This window comes from Bubalus bubalis, chromosome 3, assembly GCF_019923935.1.
Source record: "Bubalus bubalis isolate 160015118507 breed Murrah chromosome 3, NDDB_SH_1, whole genome shotgun sequence".
Classification (NCBI taxonomy): domain Eukaryota; kingdom Metazoa; phylum Chordata; class Mammalia; order Artiodactyla; family Bovidae; genus Bubalus; species Bubalus bubalis.
In genome coordinates this window covers 12,537,683-12,561,575 of record NC_059159.1, presented here as the reverse complement: position 1 = coordinate 12,561,575, position 23,893 = coordinate 12,537,683, and the positions used below count along the sequence as shown (strand labels likewise).

Genomic DNA, 23,893 nt, shown 5'->3' with positions numbered 1-23,893 from the left:
CCGGGGCCCCCTCGCAGTGTCTGCCTGTTTCACTAAAGGAGGATCCACGAGTGAAGACGCAGTTCTCGTGGTCTCGGACTTTCACTCCGCTCCACGCCCACGTGCAGCCTGGGCCCCTCCCCTCCCAGGTACAGCTCCCTGTAGGCCCCACCCCGACCCGTCAGAGCCGCCAACAGCCTCGGGGCTATGAGACCGGCGGGATCGCGAAACCCGGCCACCTGCCATCCAATAGTCCAGAGTCTTCCTCGCTCTGGTGTACCTGCGCGCCGGCGGGGCGCGAAGAATCCGGAACCAGATGTCAGGGCTCCCGTTTCCGGCCGGCGGAACCCAAACGCTGGACCGAGAGCGCCCGGACGGCGGCTGACAGACTCAGGTTACCATGGCATCGCGGAGGGACAAAAGGCTGCTAGGGGCCAGCGTTCCAGGTGAGGCGCGGGCGCGGGGGCGACGCGGCGGGGCGCCGAGGGGCCTCAGGGGCCCGCGACGCCAGAAGGTGTGGCCCTTTGGGTCGCTTTTCACGGGCGTCGACTCTTTTCTTGGAAAACCCCGAGACGTACAAGTCCTGCCAGACGCCGCGCACTCCCTTGGGGCCACCCTGCAGGGCTGTGGGCACGAGAGCGGTGCCAGGCCCGCGGAGCCCGGTACGCAGAGCCCGCCCGGGCTCTTCTCTGCAGCGCCCGTGTCGCAGGCGGGGTGGGAAGGCTGGGCGTTCGCTGGCGCCACGCTTTGAGTGCTCTGCGTTGTTACTCGACCCCTTCAGGAATCTGAAGAGGTGGGCGCTGCAGAGATGGGAGAGTTTACCGGTTCCACAGCCAGTGAGGACAGGTTCAGACCCAGGCAGCCTGGTCCAGAGTAACTAAAGAAAAAAAATTGAGATTTACAAAAGAGTTGCAGAAGAAGGATAAAGATTGCCTCGGTACTTTTACCGAGGTGCCCCCAAATGTTAATCTCGTATGTTCAGTTCAGTTCAGTTCAGTCGCTCAGTCATGTACGACTCTTTGCAACCCCATGAATCGCAGCACGCCAGGCCTCCCTGTCCATCACCAACTCCCGGAGTTCACTCAGACACATGTCCATAGAGTCAGTGATGCCATCCAGCCATCTCATCCTCTGTCGTCTCCTTCTCCTCTTGCCCCCAATCCCTCCCAGCGTCAGAGTCTTTTCCAATGAGTCAACTCTTCGCATGAGGTGGCCGAAGTACTGGAGTTTCAGCTTCAGCATCATTCCCTCCAAAGAAATCCCAGGGCTGATCTCCTTCAGAATGGACTGGTTGGATCTCCTTGCAGTCCAAGGGACTCTCAAGAGTCTTCTCCAACACCACAGTTCAAAAGCATCAACTCTTTGGCGCTCAGCCTTCTTTGCAGTCCAACTCTCACATCCATACATGACCACAGGAAAAACCATAGCCTTGACTAAACGGACCTTTGTTGGCAAAGTAATGTCTCTGCTTTTGAATATGCTATCTAGGTTGGTCATAACTTTCCTTCCAAGGAGTAAGCGTCTTTTAATTTCATGGCTGCAGTCACTATCTGCAGTGATTTTGGAGCCCAAAAAAATAAAGTCTGACGCTGTTTCCACTGTTTCCCCATCTATTTCCCATGAAGTGATGGGACCGGAAGCCATGATCTTCGTTTTCTGAATGTTGAGCTTTAAGCCAACTTTTTCACTCTCCACTTTCACTTTCATCAAGAGGCTTTTGAGTTCCTCTTCACTTTCTGCCATGAGGGTGGTATCATCTGCATATCTGAGGTTATTGATATTTCTCCCGGCAATCTTGATTCCAGCTTGTGTTTCTTCCAGTCCAGCATTTCTCATGATGTACTCTGCATATAAGTTAAATAAACAGGGTGATAATATACAGCCTTGACGTACTCCTTTTCCTATTTGGAACCAGTCTGTTGTTCCATGTCCAGTTCTAACTGTTGCTTCCTGACCTGCATACAGATTTCTCAAGAGGCAGATCAAGTGGTCTGGTATTCCCATCTCTTTAAGAATTTTCCACAGTTTATTGTGATCCACACAGTCAAAGAGGCTTTGGCATAGTCAATAAAGCAGAAATAGTTCTTTTTAGCAAACTGAGGAAACTTAACTCATACAAAACCATGATCTAATGTACAGGATTTATTCAGACTCAGCAGTTATCCCACGGATGACTTTTCTCTTTTACAACATCCAATCCAGGACCATCCATGTTTTCTTTCTTATTCTTTAATCTGGAGCACTTCCTCAGTCATTCCTTGACTTTTATGAGTCAATTATTTTGTAGAATACCCCTCAGTTTGGGTTTATCTGATGTTCCCTTATGATTACTTTTAAGTTGTGCATTTTTGGTAAGAAAAACCTTACCTGTGAAATTGTGTTTTTCTCTGCATCTTATCAGGAGTGGTATAGTGTCGATTTGTCCCATTACTGCTGATACTAACTTTGGTCATTTGTGTTAAGAGATATCTACAAGGTGTTTCCATCATTGAGTTACCATTTTTCCCGTGGGGAGTTAGTTACTTTGAAAGTGTGTAAATATATTGTTTAAAATCACTAATTTTAGCATCCAGAAGTGAGCATTTTCTGAAACAATTGTAAGTGTTGCTTTTGCCACAGAGTGATTTTTTCATTTCCATTATTTTTACTTTTAAGTTGGAATTCTACTGTAAGGAAGAACCTTCCATATTTTAATTTATTCAGTTATTTATCTTAGCGTGGACATTTTAATTTTATTTCATAGGTTATAGACCATTACTAAGGGCTTCCAAGGTGACTCTGCTAAAGAATCTGCCTGCCAATGCATGAGACGCGAGAGATGGGGGTTCAATCCCTGGGTCAGGAATATCCCCTGGAGCAGGAAATGGCAACCCACTCCAGTATTCTTGCCTGGAAAATTCCATGGACAGAGGACCCTGGCCAGCTACAGTTGATGGGGTTGCAAAGAATCACACAAGACTGAGCATGGACACACAGAAATCCGTCACTGTCATTTATCCTGTTGCTCTGTTGTGCAGATTGGGCCCATTCAGGTTGGCTTCCGTGTCCTTTTTAGCCTATCCCCAACATTTTGAGCCCTTCCTTATTTTCTGGTACCATAGGATATTCTGGACTCAATCTTGTGCTTTCCTTGACCTAACCTGGAATCAGAAATTTCTCTAAGGAGTGTTGGTTCCTTTTAATTTAGAAGATTTTTTTTTTTAGAAAGCAAGATCTTTGGAAGTATGCTCATTGCTACTGGAGGATTATTACTTTTTGGCTTTCTCAATGGGTAGTACTAGGAAACATAAATTTGTGTACACCCTATACATCTGTATCTATTTCTATATCTGTATATCTGTATATATATTAAAAACTGAGGTTATACCTCCAATTTCAATCAGTCACCACAGGGTTCTTTGTATTAATACATTCCTTTTTGCTCTCTAACTCTGGCTCCTGTTGTCTCAGTCTGGTCTGGTCTTTGTCCCCTAGTCATGTCTGACTCTTTGCAACCCCAGAGACTATAGCCCACCAGGCTGCTCTGTCCATGGAGTTCTCCAGGCAAGAATACTAGAGTGGGTTGCCATTTCCTTCTCCAGGGGATCTTCTCAACCCAGGGATCGAACCTACATCTCCTGCACTGGCAGGTGGACTTTTTACTGCTGAGCCACAGGGAAGCCCTATTGTCCTCAGCATGTTTGCCTTTTTGCTCAGTCCTAGACTAGTTTCAGTATTGCCAAGCCATATTTCTGTGAAAAACAAACCTACTTAAGTAGAGTATGATATTTGCATGTGATTGTTTTTTATTTTTTCTTTAAATATATAGTCAAAATCTATTTTACAAAGTTGCCTTAGTGTATTTATGTTATTAATTTGTAATAAAGTTAGGTTCATTTGTTTCTGGTTATATTTCACTTTGAGTCCTTATTGATTCCACCCCCCACCCCCACCCCCCGTGCTGTGCAGTTTGTGGGATCTTAGTTCCCCAAACAGGGATTGAACCTGGGCCCTCGGTGAAAGCCCGGAGTCCTGACTACTGGACCGCCAGGGAATTCCCAAGTCCTTATTGATTTTAAGTCTTGGTATGTGAAACATTTATGTGGTTCTAAAAGTATGAGCAGATTATCAGCTCTTAACTACAAGACTGTTCAATTTATCTCCTGTCATTTATTTGCTTTTTTGGGTGGGCTGGGGGAGGCATGGGAATTTGGCAGCTGTAAATTCAGATTAAAAAAAGGGCTATACTCTCCTCACTTGAGCAGTATCCCTCATCCCCAGCAAGTTCCAGTGATGGAATTAAGATGCATCTGCTGCTCTTCTCTCACCTCAGGTTTTACAAATGGTTGTGGGTACTATTTGGCAGTCCGTGAAGGACAGGAGTCACAGGCCCATAATTTTCACCCTCTTGATCCCCTTAATGATCACCTGTACTGAGCTTCGTTCACTCGGGGGTTCCAGAGGGTGCCAGCCTTGAGTTCTTTGTCCCGAATACAGAGATGAGCCGTCTCTGGACTTTCTTTCAAGTCCCACAAACATGTTTCATAGATTGAGCTTATTAAATATATTTACAGAGCACCAGTAAGACAACATTCTGTATCTGACTTTGAGCCTTTACAAACGGTGTTTTCGGTAACTGCTTAGGTTTTATTGAGATCATGCAATGTATTTTCAGTTAAGTACTTGTCAATGTTTATTCTAAAACAGTTGCTCCGAGTTTTTGGTCAGATGAACAAAGGTATGATCAGTTCCATTGTCATGTCTGCAATCGGGTAGCCTGTGAGTTCCTCTCTGACTTGGACGTGCGTTGCTCTAATGATTTGGTCATCTTGGCAAGGGCTGAGATTGGCAAGGACAGAATCATTTTCCCAGGCTCCTGCCCTATATATCTGGCTCGCAGTCCCAACAGACAGCGTGCCAGAGAGGTGGGGCCCTGCCAGGGCAGAGCAGGGCAGGGCAGGCCCCTCTGCAGAGCCCACTTGGCTTGGAAAGCTTTTTCTCTTCCATGGAGCTCCTTTTCATAATTCCTTAGGACTCATCCTTTGCCCCAAACTCTTTTTAAGTATGATACTGGCTGTCAGGAGATGCTTGGCCGTGGGTCCTCCTCGCAGCCCTTTCCCTGTTGTTATCCGTGAAGAGACACCTCGGAGTCTCTCACTGCCTGGACAGGCCGGCTTCTGAGCCTTTTTCTCCCTGGCCCCTTTGATCTGACAAGGATGGTCCTGCACGGTCAGGGTCAACTGCTGCAGACCACTGCTGGGTTTGGGGTCAGAGAGTGAGTGAGTGCCCAAGCTCTTCTGCACTGTCCACCATCTACTGTGTAGTCTGGTGGTGTCAGTGCACCAGGGGTGCATTCCAGCTCACTCAGGACTGAGGTGTTCTTCCAGATGGGGCTTCTGCTGCTTGTGTCTGTTTGCAGCCTGCAAATTTTCCATGTTTGGGAAACCAAGGCTTTCGTGAGGAGTAATTTCCCTCTTCCTAAAACCCAGGGGTTTCCAAGGGCCTTTTAGAACTGACAGATTACTCTTCTTTAGATTTAAAAAAAACAAAAACGAAGTTTAGAAAGCTCAGCATTTTGCAGATGAGAACATCAAAGTGATGAGACGACCTAGCATAGTCCCGCTGAGCCCACTGGTTCTCTTTGAAGACCGTGAGTGCTATGGGCCAAGTTGAGTTGACAGCGGGCTCCCCACCTACCACCTGCCAGTTTCCCCAGTTTTGTTTGGTCCCTGCCGGAAACTGGATGCTTGCTGGGGATGCCTGCTGGCTGACAGGCAGATTGGGTCCAGATTTTGAATCTGGTGTTTAATAAAAGCTGTTAATCTCAGCCTCAGTGCTTTTAGGATTTATAATGGAAGCAGGGCAGGCTGTCTGTGTTGGAGTGGGAAGGAAAGGAGCACGAGCGCCGGGCATATCAGGGTGCAGTGGAGCGCGCACAGTAGAAGCTGGTTTCTTTCTGGGGATTTTATTTATTTTTTGGCAGTGCTGGGTTTTCACTGCTGTGCGGGCTTTTCTCTGGTTACAGAGAGCCAGGGCAACTCTCTAGCTGCAGTGTGCGAGCTTCTCATTTCGGTGGCTTCTCTTGTTGTGGAGGATGGGCTCTAGGACATGCTGGCTTCATCATTTGTGGCACGTGGGCTCAGCCGTTGTGACTCGCTGGCTCTAGAGCACAGACTCAATAGTTGTGGCACACGGGCTTAGTTGCTCGGAGGCATGTGGGATCTTCCCAGATCAGGGATCGTACCCGTGTCTCTTGCACTGGCAGGCAGATTCTTTACCACTCAGCCACCAGAGACGCCCCCTACATGTCTTCATATACTGTGCCAAACAGGTTGAACTCTTTTTTCAACAAGGCCATGTGCCGTGGGCACAGTATCACATGATCAGATTTTTATATTGGAAGCATAATTCCCATGGGTGGCTGTGCAATCGGTGCACTTAAGAGGCAAGCCTACGGGCGTCCTTAGAAGAGGGAGCCCTATTGACCTCACAGACCTTGGCCTGCTGTCTCCATAAAGAACCATAGTGCTGACTCACGGTCACTTCATCAATGATCACAGTAGCATCAGTATCATTTAAAATTGTATGTTTGCTTAAAAACTGATTCTTTGCCTGTGATTGTGCATAGGTATGTGGGTGGCCTGTGAATGCATGATTTCTGTTGACAAGTGAGTCCTGTGCCAGACCCCAGAACTCGCTAGGCCACCCACCAGCTCGCACTCACACAGCCCCACCATAGGCAGTCGGGTTTGTGCATATGTTGGGGTTTGCGGGGGCCCAGCCATTAGATGTCCAATTAGTGTGGGTGAACCTGAAATTTTAGAGGTCACCGAGTCGCCTTGTTATCTCACTGGACTTTGCCTGAGCTTGGTGGCCAGCCTGACCTGCCGGAACCCTGGTTTCCCAGTGGTCCTGGGCACCCTGCACCAGGGCAGGGGCCACAGCTGAGCAGGATGTGAGCCTCCTGAAGGCTAAGCAGAGCCACTTCCTGCCATTTCCTGCTGCAGGCTGGGGCCTCCAACCACTCCCAGAAGTTACCTCCTCCTCCCTTTGTTCCTGTGCATCTGTCTTGTCCCAGCAAGGATGACAACTCTTTGGGGTGGGGACCTGGCCCCTATTTCTCCAGCAGGTGAAACAGCTCCTGACATGTAGTGAGTGCTGAATAAATACTTGTTAAATGAATAAATGAATGGATTTAAGAAAGTTTGCTATGTCTGTGTGAATTTTACATTATTTAATATCATGTTTCTCTGGCTACAGTGCTACACATCCTGCATGGAATAGAAGCAAGCATTTGTTCTCTGCTTCAGTGTGCCAGGCATTGGGGAACAGAACAGTGTACCCAGGACACACGACAGGACATACTCGGGGAATCCCCTCAGCTGTCTGTGTGGGAGAAATACTTGGCACCTGAATGAATTTGAAGCCAGTAACTCCAGTTTTTTACTGAATTCAAAACTTGTTAAAGTGAATGTCGGTTTTCCTGTAGTTCATTGATACCTCCAGTAACACCTGTAAAGCTCAAGTTATTGTCGATCTAGAGTGACCGGAGCTGAAGGGTGAGGGCTGGCGATCAGAGTGTGGGGGGCTAGGGTATGTTGGAGTTGGGGAAGCCGCGGAAGGGGTGGCAGAGGTGGGCCAGGCGAACTCAGTGGGTGCAGGGCTGTCCTCTGTGGTGGAGCACACAGGGTTGTGGGCACTTTAAGGAAGCCAAGCCTTTGGAGGAGGAGGAAGAAGGGTTTGGAAGGGCCCTGGGGAGCAGATACCTGCCTTCCCCCAGTTCCTCTGCTCTAGCCCCAGAGCCCCACGTTTATGATTGTCCTGGGATAGTTTTTTTTTCTATTTAGTTATTTAGTACATACTTTTGAACGCCTCCTGTGTGCTGGAGTTCCAAGTATGGGATACCTGGTGGAACGTGTAGGAAAGAATGACACATAAGCAGTAAACCGCTGGCTCCTGATAAGCGCCAAGCAGAGAATTTGAATGTGAATAGGGCTCCGTCCTTGCACCAGTTTTGGAGGATTTCCTGGAGCGACACTTGAGTTGGTCTCAGTGACAGGAAGGAGCCTACTTGTTGGTTTCCAGGCAGAGGGGCAGCTGACTGACAAGAAAGATTAGGCACCTCCCAGCCCCAAGGGTGGTGATCCCGGGACTGAGGAATAGGAAGCCCTTGTGGGTGTGGTGGCGAGGGAAGGCTTTTTTTTTTAACCCATCCCTTTGGTGGCCGTAAAAGGGCAGGTGTGTAGCAGAGGTGCCAGTTCAGGGTCTGGAGTCAGCGAGGCTCCAGGTGAGAGACGAGGGCGGCTGAAGGGCGGCCTGGGTGAGAGAGCAGGAATACAGGCTAGTTCCAGGCGTTTGGCTTGGGCAGCTGGATGAGGGGGTGCCATTGACAAGCTGAGGGCCATGGGGGCAGGGGCACACAGAATCAAGGGTGGCAGGCCCCGGGGTCTCCGTCAGGTGCCTGTGGGCAGGCTGAGACTGCCTAGCAGGAGCAGGCATGGAGGCCGGAGCTCTGCCCAAGGTCGGCCCAGCGGAGCTCCCCTCTGCTCCAGAGCCCTGCGGGGAGGCCACCACGCGTCCCTGGTTAGGATAGCGCTATCAGGACACTTGCTTCCTCCTCCCTCCCTGCTCTCAGAGGCCTGCTTCCTCCCTGATGCCCCTCGTCAGGGGTGCTTCCTCCGCCACGCAGTATCAGCACATGCCTAGTGGGCGTCTTACTCAGTTTCCACACTGACTGCCGGGGATTAGTGCCGGCCCCACGGGATGCCCCTGGCAAGTCCAGGGTGTCATCTGTACTTCTCCCAGCTGCTCTGAATCAGGGCAGGACCCCTCTCCTCAGGTTCAGTAATGTCCCAGAGCAGCTCACAGAACTCTGGGAAGTGTTCACTTACTAGATCACCGGTTTATTGTAAGTGGACACAACTCTGAGCGGCCAGATGGAAGAGCCGTCCAGGACAAGGTGGGCGTGAGGGGCTGGGAGCTCACACCCCCTCTCTCCCAGCATACTGTCCTCCGTGTTTCCACACCTTCATCAGCCTAGAGACTCTCCAAATCTGGTAGTTCAGGGATTTTTATGGGTGCTTTTGAACCCATGCGTAATAATTAGTCAAGCCCGTTCACCTGCCTTCACTGATCAAGGTGGTTTTAAGACTTGGATATCCTGCCAGCAACATGTAACCTAAACAACGTTTGCCTGAGTTGTTTTCCGGGACTTGGAGCCAGCTGCATCTAGTTTGAGCTGAGCCAGTTAAGACTGGACAGGATCGCTGACCCTCCAAAAGGATAAGTAGCAATGTCCGCTTGGTGACCTTTTGACATCGTAGAGTCAAAAACCCCACCCTCAATACATGCAGAGGGGGACTTCCCTGAGGGTCTGGACCCTGGTCCCTGGAACTGCTGAGCCCACATGCTCTGGAGCCCGCGCACCACAACGTGAGAGATGCCCACACCCCGCAGTAAAGTACCCTGCGTGTCGCAACTAAGCCCTATGCGGCCACGTGAGTTAATGAATTTAAAATAAACTTATGAGAACATTCTAGTGTGTAACTAAGATACTGTGGATAATAATAACTAGGATAACTGTGAAGATTGATTACCGGTCTTCTTTTTAATATTGACTTATTTGACTGCACTGAGTCTTAGTCATTGCTTGCAGAATCTAGTTCCCTGACCAAGGATTGAACCCAGGCGCCCTACATTGGGAGTGCAGAGTCTTAGCCACTGGACCACCAGGGGAAGTCCCATTTCCCCTTTCCTCATGCTCCCCACACCTCTGACCCCCCTGCTTCTTTATTCCTGATCTCATAAATACCCCAACCCGCTTGCCTCTGGGGAGGTGGATTTGAAATCCATTGGTCACTTGACTGTCTTACAAATAAAGACTGCAGACCTTTTTGTCTAAGGGAGTTTTGTTGTATGGGGGCAAAATGAACCTAGTTGCCAGCCAGGAGGTTAAGTCCAGAGGGACTTTTTACCTGTGGCTAGTCAGCACCCCCCCTTCGGAGAAGGCAGTGGCACCCCACTCCAGTACTCTTGCCTGGAAAATCCCATGGATGGAGGAGGCTGGTGGGCTGCAGTCCATGGGGTCGCTAAGAGTCGGACACAACTGAGCGACTTCACTTTCACTTTTCACTTTCATGCATTGGAGAAGGAAATGGCAACCCACTCCAGTGTTCTTGCCTGGAGAATCCCAGGGATGGTGGAGCCTGGTGGGCTGCCATCTCTGGGGTCACACAGAGTCGGACACGACTGAAGTGACTTAGCAGCAGCAGCAGCAGCAGTCGGCCCCTTGCCGGTCCTGAAAGACTGTGGACAAGTCTGAGCAGCTGCCTGGTCTATTTTTTTCCAGGGACTGGCCCCTGAATCTCCCCAGGAAGGTGCTGCTGAGATTTGGTGCTTAGTTTTGTTTTGCAGCAAAGAGACAGGTTTTGGGTTTTGAGTATTTGGGTTTGGAAAATGTCTTTTGGTTGAGTAACCTCCTTTAAAGAAACACACTTGTGCCTAGATTGTTTGGCTGTTGCTGCTGCTAAGTCGCTTCAGTCGTGTCCGACTCTGTGTGACCCCATAGACGGCAGCCCACCAGGCTCCCCCGTCCCTGGGATTCTCCAGGCAAGAACACTGGAGTGGGTTGCCATTTCCTTCTCCAATGCATGAAAGTGAAAAGGGAAAGTGAAGTGGCTCAGTCGTGTCCAACTCTTCTCGACCCCATGGACTGCAGCCCACCAGGCCCTCCGTCCATGGGATTTTGCAGGCAAGAACACTGGAGTGGGTTGCCATTTCCTTCTCCAATGCATGAAAGTGAAAAGGGAAAGTGAAGTCGCTCAGTCGTGTCTGACTCCTAGCGACTGCATGGACTGCAGCCTACCAGGCTCCTCCATCCATGGGATTTTCCAGGCAAGAGTACTGGAGTGGGGTGCCATCACCTTCTCCGGATTGTTTGGCAGTCCTGTGCAAATCATGGGTTGGATGCCCACCTGGCAGGATTTTGACAATCCTGACCAGATTATACAGGCAGATTAAACCATTAGCCATTGGTAATTGATGTCAGCCTCCAGCTCCTCTCAGCTCCCTGAAAGTTGGGAGGTGGAGCTGCAAGTTTCAAGCCTCTAATCCTGTGGTTAGTTCCGCTGGCAGCCAGCCCTCATTCATTGGTTATCCAAGGGCTTTCCAAACTCACATCATTAACTGACTCAGGTGTGGTTGAAAGAGGTTTGTTATAAATAATGGGAGACATCGTTTCACCCAGAGTTTTTTTTTAGAAACTAGGAACAAAAACTCAGTATAACTAAAGACACCTGTTCAGCTCCTGTCATTTAGGAAATAAGGGTTTTAGGAGCCTTATGCCAGGAACCGTGGATGAAGACCAGTGTTTGCATCTGTTACTCTTGTGCCTGTGCCCTCTCCCTGTGGGGTGGCGCGGGGACTCCCCTCTGTGCCTCCTGTCTGGTGGAGTAACCCTGAGACTGGCTGGGCTGGAAATGCATGCGTCTCTTCCCCTCCGTGAGCCTGGCCCACACCCCCAGTGGATACCAGGCAAGAGTTGTAGATGGATATTTGTGTCCGAATTGAGCTCATCTCGGACCCCTGAGGATTAGGGGTGCAATGACCAGTCTTAAGAAATGATGGTATTTGCCACACAGTTGCTGATGAGAGCATCTCCTGTGTAAGGTTCAGGGGGTCAGCACAGCAGGCCTGTGGGCCAAACTCAGTCTACCATTTTCTGTCTTCTTTGGCTGCTTTCATGCAGAGTTAAGGCGTTTCCATAGAGACCCTGTGCCCCACAAAGACCCAAATATTTACTGACCGGCCCGAAAAGGAACAAAGCTTGCCAGGCCCTGCCCTGCACAATTCGTTGCCCTTACAGGAAGAACTACATAAGGAATTTGCCTAGATCTAATAAATGCCAGTGGCTTCACCTGGGAGATTGCCTTACTTTTTCCATATGAAAGATGCAAATTCGATGATGGATCCTGTCTTCCTTTGTGCTTTGCCTTCTAACAAGCCGCCCTTAGTACTTAATAATTACCTGGCCGTTATTGCCCAATCCAATGTGCTTCATGTTGTGTTTTCTTATTTTATTTTTCTGTGTTCTGACCACTGCTGTGCTCAGCTCAGAGAAACAAATGTCTAGAAAGCTTGTTTCATTTTCCCACTGTCCGCTGGGGTAGCCCAGCACACAGCACACATCTTCCAGAAAACACACCCTTACTGTTTGTTTAGTCCTGACGGAATATTTTGGGAGTCTCTAAATAGAAACCCAGACCATTCTGACAATTTCTCCTCTACTTTTTTTTTTCATATTGCTACCAGGATGTTATAGTAATAATTTTGACTACAATAGATAATTTTTTGGTGGGGTATGTATGGACTTGTTTTTTGTTTTTTTGTTGTCTTCCTCTAGAGTTTTATGTGTTGTACCATTAGTGATCACCTTTCACAGGGCAAAGAGTTCCCAACTCATCAACTAGGCAAGGCTTGGGCTGTCTGAGGACACAGGACTGTCTGCTTCCGCGGTGCTGGGGGCAGCAGCTCTGCAGGGGTCTGAGTTGAGGCCCCTCAAAGCACTCCATCACAAGAAACCTGATGCCATCAAAGCCTTCAACATGAAAAGTTTGTCCATTTCTTACCTCCACTGAGTTTTGGAAAGTAAGGGTTCATGGTAGAACTGTTGTTGGTTTTTGTTAGTAATTTCAGGAGTGAAATGAACTTCATGTCTCTGAAAAAAGTAGTGTTCTTTCTGGTTCAGGGAGTGTTTACTGTCAATGTAATGCTTAAAAAAACAAAAAGACCCTCAGGTGCTCTTGTTCTTGTTTCTGAGTTTGCCCGTGGATATTTGCTTTACTTTGCCCAAGGGAGACCAGTATTGATGCTGCTGGTACCCCTCAGGGGAGGGGCTACATGGAACCTTCACAACCCGCAGGGTGTCTTCACAGGCCCCTGAAATCCTGTTCCTGTTAGAAATTTCCCTCTGTCCAGGAGGAGTTCTGTGAATGTGTATTGACCCTGTGGGTTGAGATGGCCTGGGACCGTATGTCTTTTCATCTAAAAAAAGACCCTCTCAAAGTGAATCAGACATTTCAGATGCTTTGAGGACAGTGATACACAGAAGTTATGGCCAGATGCCTGTCTCAGACCCCACCTGGCCTTCCTGGAAAAGCCCTCGGAGAGCCAGGCATCACTCACATTCCACCGTCTGTCGCAGAAGATGCTCATGGCACCTGGGCCAGCCTGCATCCCTCTGGGCCTGCTGTGTAGCTGGTGGGGCGTGACCCATGGCCTCAGACTCGCTGCATAAGTCAACCAGGGAGATATCACTCCCACTCCATGCCCCCACAAGTGGTTTTGCACGTGACAATCCACCCCATCTCCGCCGGTGCTGGGACCAGGACAGTCATGGAGGTGCCCGGGTGGGGAGCAACTCTCGGCAGCCCTGCCCCACGTGTGGGCATCCTCAGTGGACATGGGAAGCAACAGATCTCCAGACACTTGTTGGAAATTTGACAGAGTGATTTTATGCTGTTGAATCTATTAAAAAATTGGAGTGGTGTATTATGTATTTTTTTCCCTTTTTTTCCTAGCACTTCATTGTGTTTTTAAAAACATGTCTGTGCACAATAGATTGGACCCAAGAGCAGAGGAGTATGCTCCTGGATGGTGGATCTCCAGAGCTTCATTCCAGCTCCAGGAGTAGAGCATGGGGGTGGGAATGGGGCACTGGCTTTCCGGAGCCACATGGGACTGGCTGGAGCAGCCTTGGGTTTTTATTTGCAAAATAGAGCACTTCATGAAACTGGAAATGGCAACCCACTCCAGTGTTCTTGCCTGGAGAATCCCAGGGACGGCAGAGTCTATGGGGTCGCACAGAGTTGGACACGACTGAAGCGACTTAGCAGTAGCAGCAGCAGCAGTAGCACCTCTAAGTGAGCAAGCAACATTCCCTGTCTTTCCTTCTCTTCCCTCTGTGATCCTGCACTTCCTGTGTGTTCCCTCTGCTGCAGGGTGAGGAGAGGGTAGAAAGAGCCTTTGGAGTCTGGGTCTGTGTGCCCTTGCCCTGCTGGACCCTAGGGGAGCTGCCTTTGGCTCTCCAGAATTCAGGGTGTGACCAGACGGCTGGTAGCTAGTCAGAGCATCCTCCTGCCTTAGTGGCAGCAGACACTAAGGTGGGGATCTGAGGTGGGCGTTGTGGAGCACAGGTTTCCTAGCAGTGAACCCAGTGCCCGCCTTCTCTTTGCAGCAGTTGCTGACATGATGCCCCCACCCTCAGAGCAGGACCTGAACGCCCTGCTGGCTCGCAAGGAGGAGGAGTGGCGAGCGCTGCAGGCCCAGCGCACCCAAATGCAGGAGGCGGCCCTGCAGGACACACAGCGCCGACTGGAGGAGGCTCAGGGGAAGCTGCGGCGCCTGCGGGAGGACTTCATCTACAACCTGCAGGTGCTAGAGGAGCGCGACAGGGAGCTGGAGCGCTACGACGCCGCATTTGCCCAGGCCCGAGGGCTGGAGGAGGCCAGGCAGGCCGAGGTGAGCGAGCTCAAGATCGAGGTAGCCAAGCTGAAGCAGGCGCTGGCCAGCGAGGCCCAGCGGCTGGAGGACCTGCAGCAGCAGTACCAGCAGAGGCTGCAGGAACACCGCCTGGAGCTGGAGCGGGTCCACAGGTGAGGGCCAGCGGACCCCACGCCCCTGCCCTCCATGGGCCTCCTTCCCCACAGGGCTGCCCGGCTCCCACCTGCTCAGTGTTTGTCACAGGAAGGCAGGCAAGGCCATACCTGGATGTTTTTTTCTGGGTCCCAGTGCAGCTGAAATTAGTGTAGATTGGTTTAACTATTTGAAATTTTTTCCATGAGTTACAAATCTGAATTATTGTAATAAAACATATTTGAGCTTATAATTACAGTAAGTCCTCTACATATGAATGATATTCTGTTTTGAGGGCCTGTTTGTAAGTCCGACAAAGTTAGTCCAGGTACAGCTGGTAACTCGTCAGAGCATCCTGCTGCCTTGGTGGCAGCAGGCACTTAGGTGGGTATCTGAGGTGGGCTCTGAGTACTGTAATTGGTTTATAGTACTTTCCACACAAATAATACATAAAAAACAAAAAACATTAAAAAATTTTTATTGTAGTATAGTTTTACAGTGTTAGTTTCTACTGTACAGCAAAGTGAATACATGTGTGTGTATGTATATATATATATAATTTTTTTTTAATTTCCTTCCTATTTAGGTTACCACAGAGCTCTGAGTAGGGTTCCCTGTATTATACAGTAGGCTCTCACTAGATATCTTATACATAGTATCAATAGCGTATATACAGTCAATCCCAGTCTCCCAATTCACCCTGCTCCCTCAGCTTTCCCCCTTGGTATTCATATGTTTGTTCTCTATGTCTGTGTCTCTATTTCAGCTGTGCAAATAAAATCATTTTTACCATTTTTCTAGATTCCACATATAATGTTAATATATGTTACTTGCCTTTCTGTTTCTGACTTATTTCACTCTGTGTTACAGTCCCTAGGTCCATCCATGTCTCTACAAATGACCCAATGTCATTCATTTTTATGGCTGAGTAATATTACACTGTATATACGTACCACTTCTTTATCTGTTTCTCTGGCGTTTTTTTGCTTGGTTGGTTTTTTGTCGTTTTAAAACTTTTTTACTTTTTAGCTGCCCCATGCAGCATTGTGGAATTTTAGTTCCCCAGTCAGGGGTTGAACCCGCACCCCCTGCATTGGAAGTGTAGAGTCTTCATCACTGGACCACCAGCGAAGTCCCTGCCTCTTCCTCTGTTGAAGGACATTTAGGTTGCTTCTGTGTCCTGACTACTGTAAATAGTATTGCAATGAACATTGGGGTGCGTGTGTCTTTTTGAATTATGTTTTTCTCTGGGTATATGCCCAGTAGTGAGATTGCTGGGCCATATGGTAGTTCTATTTTTTAGTTTCTTAAGGAATCTCCATACTGTTCTCCGTAGTGGCTATATTAATTTACATTTCCACCAACAGTTCATGAAGGTTCCCTTTTCTTCATACCCTCTCCAGCATTTATTGTCATGGATTTTTGATGATGGCCTTCTGACCAGTGTGAAATGATACCTCATCGTAGTTTTGATTTGCATTTTTCTAATAATTAGAGATTTTTGAACATCTTTTCTTCATGTGTTTGTTGGTCACTTGTGTGTCTTCTTTGGAGAAATGTCTATTTAAGTCTTCTGCCATTTATTTTTTTATTTTTGAGCTGCATGAACTATTTGTATATTTTGGAGACTAATATTTTGTCAGTTGCTTTGTTTGTAAATACTGGCTCCCATTCTGAGGGTAGTCTTTTCATCTTGTTTATGGTTTCTCTTGCCACTATTATTCAAAATAGTTTTGAAAGTCCTGGCCATGGTAATCAGAGAAGAAAAAGAAATAAAAGGAATCCAAATTTGAAAAGCAGAAATTAAACTGTCATTGTCTGCAGATGACATGATACTCTATATGGTAGTAGCAGCAGTTTAGTCGCTAAGTCGTGTCCGACTCTTGCAACCCCATGGACTGTAGCCCGCCAGGCTCCTCTGTCCGTGGGATTCTCCAAGCAAGAATACTGGAGTGGATTGCCATTTCCTTCTCCAGGGGATCTTCCCGACCCAGGAATTGAACCGGTGTCTCCTACACTGCAAGCAGATTCTTTACCAACTGAGCTACGAGTGAAGCCCAATACTCTACATAGAAAATCCTAAAGATGCCACCAGGAAACTACTAATAGCTAATCAATGAATTTAATAAAGTTGCAGAATACAAAATTAATACTCTATAACCTTTTGCATTCTTATACACTAACAACAAAAGATCAGAAAGAAAAATCAAGGAAATAATCCCATTTACTGTTGCAACAAAAAGAAGAAAATATCTCAGAATCAACCTACCTAAGGAGGCAAAAGACCCATATGTACTAAACTATAAGATAGTGATTAAAGAATTCAAAGATGACACAAACAGATGGAGAGATATACCATGTTCTTGGATTGGAAGAGTCAATATTATGAAAATGACTATACCACTCAAAGCTATCTACAGATTCAATGCAATCCCTGTAAAATTACCAATGGCATTTTTCACAGAACTAGAATAGCAACAGCAACAAAAAAAAAATGACAATTTGTATAGAAGCATAAAAGGCCCTGGATAGTCAAAGCAGTCTTGAGAAAGAGAAATAAAGCTGACTCAAGCTGTCTGACTTCAGACTGTACTGCAAAGCTACAATAATGAAGAATCTATAGTGCTAGCACGAAAACAGAAATATAGATCTGTGGAGTAGGATCAAAAGGCCAGAGATAAACCCCATGCACCTATGGTCACCTAACCTATGACAAAGGAGTCAAGATTTTTGATGGTGGCCATTCTGACCAGTGTGAGCTGATACCTCATTATAGTTTTCATATGCATTTTTCTGATAATTAGTGATTTTGAGCATCTTGAGAGTCCCTTGGACTGCAAGGAGATCCAACCAGTCCATTCTGAAGGAGATCAGCCCTGGGATTTCTTTGGAAGGAATGATACTAAAGCTGAAACTCCAATACTTGGCCACCTCACGCGAAGAGTTGACTCATTGGAAAAGATTCTGATGCTGGGAGGGATTGGGGGCAGGAGGAGAAGGGGACGACAGGATGAGATGGCTGGATGGCATCACTGACTTGATGGACATGAGTCTGAGTGAACTCCGGGAGTTGGTGATGGACAGGGAGGCCTGGCGTGCTGCGATTCATGGGGTCACAAAGAGTCGGACACGACTGAGCGACTGATCTGATCTGATACAATGGAGAAAAGATAACCTCTTCAATAAGCGGTGCTGGGAAAACTGGACAGCTACATGTAAAAGAATGAAATTAAAACACTCCCTAATACCATACACAAAAATAAACTGAAAATGGATTAAAGACCTAAATGTAAGGCCAGACACTATAAAACTCTTACAGGAAACATAGGCAGAACACTCTGACATAAATTGCCACAATCTCTTTTTTAAAAATATTTATTTATTTAATTTTGTCTGAGCTAGGTCTTCTTTTCTGCGAGGGCTTTTCTTTAGTTGTGGTGAGCGGGGGCTATTCTCTAGTTGCAGTGCTCAGGCTTCTCATTCTGGTAGCTTCTCTTGTTGAAGAGCATGAGATCTTAGGCCCGAGGGCTTCAATATAGTTGCAGCTCTCAGGCCTAGAGCACAGGCTCAATAGTTGTGACACCTGGGCACACATGCTTCAAGGCATGTGAGATCGTAGTTCCCTTACCAGGGATTGAACCCACATCTCCTGCATTGCAAGACAGATTCTTAACCACTGGATCATCAGGGAAGTCCCAGAAGACATTTTTAATCTTACAGTACAGTACCAGCCACATCATCACTGCTGCTTTTACGATCTCTTCTGGACATCCTGGGTTTGAAATAAAGATACTGTACTGCTGTGCTCTATACAGTACCGTAAAGTACCCGAAAGCGCAGCCACACGTAGAGGACGCACACACGTGACAGAGTATGCCAGGCACACGGGCTAGCTTCTGTGGTTGGACTTGCCACCTGTCTCATCTTGGAAAGTTCGCCTCCAGAAGGTTCGTATGTAGGGGACTTACTGTTTTAATGATGTGAAATATATATTAAATCTGAAACTAAGAGCTGACTTGAGGCAGGTCGACTGAGACCCTGAAGCTGTTGTCAGGCCCATGGGCTCCGCTCACGACGAGAAAGGACAGGCCTCAGCTGCATGCTCTGCTGCAGCCTTGACGAGCTTTATATTGTTTTGTGAAGTGTCTCCCCAGAACTTCTGCTCATTCTTTTTTACCAAATTTGGGACATTTTCAACCATTATTTCTTCAAGTACATTGTTGGCTCCACCCTCTTTTTCCTCCATCCTGGGACTGAAGGAGGACAGTGTGAACGCTGCATCTTCTGTTACCATCCCATGGGGCTCTGAGGCTCCGCTCATTTTTTTCAGCATATTTCTTTCTGTTATCAGGTCAGGTAACTTTCATCATTCTCTGGTTCTTTTCTGTAACATGTTCATTCTGCCCTTTTTTTTTTTTTTTCATTCTGCCTTTGAGCCCAACTAGAGTGTCCTTTGTTTCGGTTATTGTACTTTTTAGTTCTCAAGTTTCCATTTGCTTCTTTGTTATATTTTCTTTTTCTTTTCTGAGAGTTTCTGTTTTCCGTTTGTCCCAAGGCTGTGTGAAATTGCTTGTCAGAGCATTTTTATGATGGCTGCTTTAAAATCCTTGTTAGATCATATCAGCATCTGTGTCATCTTGGTGTTAGCATCTATGGATTGTGTGTTCTCATTCAAGTGGAGAGTTCCTATTTGTTGTATGATCAGTGACTTTTGTGTTCCTTTTTTCCTTTTTGGCCACACTGCTCAGCATGTGGGATCTTTATTCCTCAAACAAAGAATAAAAACCTGTGCCCCCTGCAGTGGAAGCAGAGAGTCCTAGTGGCTGGACTTCCAGGGAGTCCTGGTATGACCGGTGACTTTTGACTGTATCCTGAACACTTGTGGATTGTCCTGAGAGCCTGGATCCCACGTCATGTTCTCCTCTGCAGATAGTCACCTGTCTGGATCCTGCCAAAGCCACTCTTGCAAAGAAGCAGCATTACCTGTCACCTCACGTTTGCAAAGGAAGCCCTGCAAATGTGTAGTTTGGAGACTATTCAGTGTGACTTTTCTTAATGCTGAGCTTTTTTTTTTTTTTTTTTTACGTAGTGACAGGAACAATGAGCTGGATCAGCAGCGGGAGCAGTATGGGAACCTGAAGTGGAAGCTGGAGAGGAGGCTCAAGGAGCTGGACGGCGAACTTGGCCTGCAGCGGCAGGTAGGGTGGGGGATCCGCTTCTTCCTCAGGACCGTTGTTTTCTTGGTTCTATAGTATCAGCCTGGGATCACAGGTTTCCACTTTGTGGTGATCTGTGGTGAAATGTGTCAGGGTATCTAAATCTTCCTCTGTGGTAACTCCCCCAGAATTCTCTTTCCTTGGGAATGAATAAACATTTCATCCTTTATTTGTTTGAGAAAGAAGTATTATGAAGTCAGAGTTATTTACTGTGGAAGAGAGCTGGGAACTCAAATTGTGATAATTGTATTTCTTTCAACAAGCAATAAATGACCCTAAGTTTAAATATAGCTGTGTCAACTGACAGGAGACACTTAAACCTGTCTCTGAAATTTCTCCTCGTTGTCCCTGAAGCTCAGCCTCCACATCCGAGAGACTTCGCTATGCTGGAGTTTGGGTGAAGGACATCCTTCACACTTGGGGCTGAGTCCAGCAGGGCTGCGTGTGTGCAGCGTCACGGGGCCCCTTGTCCGTCTTCCAGGATGTACCAAGCTTCACACTTGGGGCTGAGTCCAGCAGGGCTGCGTGTGTGCAGCGTCATGGGGCCCCTTGTCCGTCTTCCAGGATGTACCAAGCTTCACACTTGGGGCTGAGTCCAGCAGGGCTGCGTGTGTGCAGCGTCATGGGCCCCTTGTCCGTCTTCCGGGATGTACCAAGCTTCACACTTGGGGCTGAGTCGAGCAGGGCTGCGTGTGTGCAGCGTCACGGGGCCCCTTGTTCGTCTTCCGGGATGTACCAAGCTTCACACTTGGGGCTGAGTCGAGCAGGGCTGCGTGTGTGCAGCGTCACGGGGCCCATTGTCCGTCTTCCGGGATGTACCAAGCTTCACACTTGGGGCTGAGTCCAGCAGGGCTGCGTGTGTGCAGCGTCACGGGGCCCCTTGTCCGTCTTCCGGGATGTACCAAGCTTCACACTTGGGGCTGAGTCCAGCAGGGCTGCGTGTGTGCAGCGTCACGGGGCCCCTTGCTCGTCTTCCAGGATGTACCAAGCTTGTGTTGCCGCAGCAGCGGCAGGTGTTGATGGAAACTGCCGCGTGTAGCTCCTCATGCACGCGTGTGAATTTATCTGCTCAATACAACAGAGACACCATTTTGTTCTGCATTTTGCAAATAGGGAACCGAGGTCGAGACATTAAGTAACCTGCCCAAGATCCCCCTCAGTAAATCGAGGAGCTGTAATTTGAGTCGAAGACACTTCCAGCATGTGAAGCCTTAGGCACTGTCCTCCTGCCCTGGGTTAGCAACTCACGACTTATTTTTAGATTTGTGTCTGCAATTTTGGAGAGGAGCTGGAGCTGGAAGCCAGCCTGGCTGTGTCCCCACCTCTGCCCTCCTTGGAGTGATAGTGACTGAGTGATCTGGGGTGATCCGACCTTGGACCCTGGTCTCCCGGTGGATGTGCCACGGGGCGGATATGAACTTTGTGCCTGCCTGTGCTGGCCTGTCCTTTCTTGGCACTGGGGTCAGCAGTTCTCAAGGAGGGCAGACCGGTCTGCTGGTGGACTGAGGCCTGAGTGTCGGGCCCTCCATCCCATAGCATGGCATCAGTACCCTGAGATAGGACAGCATCCTGATGAGCTGTGCCCATCGGAATGGAAGATACCCGTGGACGCAACTGTCCTTATGACCGAGCTTTCGGGCCCAGCCACATCTATTAACCACCGCTGGCGCAGGAGGAGCCCCTGTCCTTTCCTTCCCCTCTGGAAGCTTGAATTTCATTGTCCACAATGATGCCATCACTCAAAACATTCTGTAGAGCTTTTGACATTTCCTGCAGAGGACTTTCTTTTGGAGTCCTTGAGGACCTAAGAACTCTGTCTCTTATGGGTGGGTTTGACTTTGGGAAACATCGGAGGTCACTGGGGGCTGAGCTGGGCGATCAAGAGACCAGCTGTGACTCATCTAGGTCATGAGGTTTCCTCAAGTGGTGTCAGAGTCTCCTCCAGAGAAGGAGTTTCAGAAGGGCTCCAGGTGGCAGTGGAATCATCCCTGTTAGCAGGGCAGTCAGTGGCACATGGAGGCGGCGGTGGCCCTGGTGAGTGTTGTGGTCCCTGGGCTGGGTCTCTGGATGACTTTCCAGCTTGTCCACATTCAAAGAAGTCCTTACTGTGAGTCAGGCTTGTTCAGGCTTTGAAACCCCTTGTCCACAAGGAAGGCCCCTTCAGATGTGCGTTTTCATACCAGCCCTGTCTCTTGCAGGAAGGAAACTTGACGTCTGGACTCTCCAGCTATAGGCTTTGTCCAGGGCTGCTGCTGGGAACCTGGGCAGCCTTTGCTGCCTAGTGTGGTTCAGGGCCAGCTGGGGCCCATGCCAGCCTTGGGGCTCTACTGCCCGTGCCCAACCCTGTGACCGAAGGAAGGGTATTATGTGCTCATCGGCTTTGTGGCTTCCTTTGGACTGGTTTTCTGTCTCCTTTTTCTGAAGATCTTTATGCTCATTACTGACTTGTCAAAGGTAGAATTGATTCAATGGTAATGTTGATTATTACCTTGAGGAAAGAAATGTAAGACGACAGGAGCTGAGTTAGTCTGTTTAATGTTTATTATGTCTGCAAGTTGTAGACTGTGGACTTGTTTTTTCATTATTGGTTAGCAGTCCCAGGATTAGAATCCTCTAGAGGAGAAACAATGACTTATTGATGTATTCATTCATTTAACAAAGAGATTTCACCAGGCACGTTCCTGGGCCCTGGGGTTAGGGCTGAGCACTAGCCCCACCTGCCCTGGGAGTGAGCTGGCCCTCGTCGGGGATGCAGTGAACACCTGAACAGTATAGTCTCTGGCTTTAGCATCCTGGGGTCATCACCTGTGTGACACGGGGGCAGGGTGAGGTGGAACTGGTCTTTTAATAGGCAAGTCAGGGCACCCTGAGAAGAGGACTTGTGAGCCCAAGTCTGCAGGTAGCAACAGAATTCAAGTTCAAGGAGACTGAGGTGAGGGCTATGATGGCCTCCCAGGCCTTCATGAGAATGACCTTTGCTCCAGGTGAGGTGAGAAACTCTTGGGGGCTTGTGAGCCAAGTCAAGTCTTTAAAAGAGCCTCTTCTGTGGGGTTGAGGACAGACTGTGGAGCTGGGGAGGCAGGGAGACACAAGAGGGCTGCTGCAGCCCTAGGTGAGAGGTGGGGGACTCGAGCCACTGACAGGTTCTGGATACACCTAGACAACAGAGCCAGCGGACACGCTGATAGATCAGATGGGGTGAGAGGCGGGCACCAAGGACATGCCTGCTTTGGGGCTGAGTGCCTGGCGGGACAACTTGCCATGTATTGAGATGGGGGAACTGCACAGGAAGGATGGGGAGGGCGCTTGGTTGGGCTTTGTACAAGGAGGTGGCTCCTGGGCTCCCAGGAAGACACACTGGGAGCTCACGGCGGAGGGGGTTGGTCCCAAGGTACAGAGCTGGAAGCTTGGGGCTTCCCCAGAGGGTGGCTGTAGACAGAGGAGCCAGCTGTCCAGGCTGAACCTTGAATTCAAGAACAGAGAAGTTTAGGGGACATCGTCACAGGGCAGGGGTGTGGCTTGGGGACTAGCAGGAGAGGGGCCCCCAGGAACAAGAGAGGAAGGTGGTCAGAAGGTAGGCCTGAGCCCCTTACCTCTGGGTTGAAGTGGGGATGGGGAGTGCAATGGGTTTCTTGTTTCCTCACCAAGGATCCTAAGTGCTTACCTACTGGTCTGGGCCAGGCTCTGCCTGTGTGTGGACTTCCTGCCCCCTGGTGGCCATAGCCTGCACAACTTTGAGCCAAAACCAAAGGCTTCAGTATTTTGTAGTGTTAGCAGTCAAAGTAATGCTCAAACTTCTCCAAGCCAGGCTTCAACAGGACGTGAACCATGAACTTCCAGATGTTCAAGCTGAATTTAGAAAAGGCAGAGGAACCAGAGATCAAATTGCCAACATCTGTTGGATCATTGAAAAAGCAAGAGAGTTCCAGAAAAACGTTTACTTCTGCTTGATTGACTACGCCAAAGCCTTTGACTTTGTGGATCACAGCAAATTGTGAAAATTCTTAAAGAGATGGGAATACCAGATCACCTTACCTGCCTCCTGAGAAATCTGTATGCAGGTCAAGAAGCAACAGTTAGAACTGGAC

General features: G+C 48.5%; 1 protein-coding gene across 7 annotated transcripts in view; it reads left to right on the top strand.

The window, feature by feature from the left end:
• Positions 1 to 287: 287 nt before the first annotated feature.
• Positions 288 to 23,893, top strand: part of CCDC57 (coiled-coil domain containing 57) — a 114,729-nt gene continuing 91,123 nt past the window's right edge. For 4 of the 7 annotated variants that reach the window (XM_025279751.3, XM_044938710.2, XM_044938713.2 and 1 more), the window contains exons 1-3: positions 314 to 425; positions 14,192 to 14,609; positions 19,679 to 19,787. In XM_025279751.3, coding sequence (XP_025135536.3) covers positions 380 to 425; positions 14,192 to 14,609; positions 19,679 to 19,787 — 573 coding nt within the window. In that variant the 5' untranslated portion in view covers positions 314 to 379. Of the gene's footprint in view, positions 426 to 14,191; positions 14,610 to 19,678; positions 19,788 to 23,893 lie in introns of those variants that run through there. The other 3 variants (XM_025279752.3, XM_044938709.2, XM_044938711.2) reach the window with 3 other exon arrangements.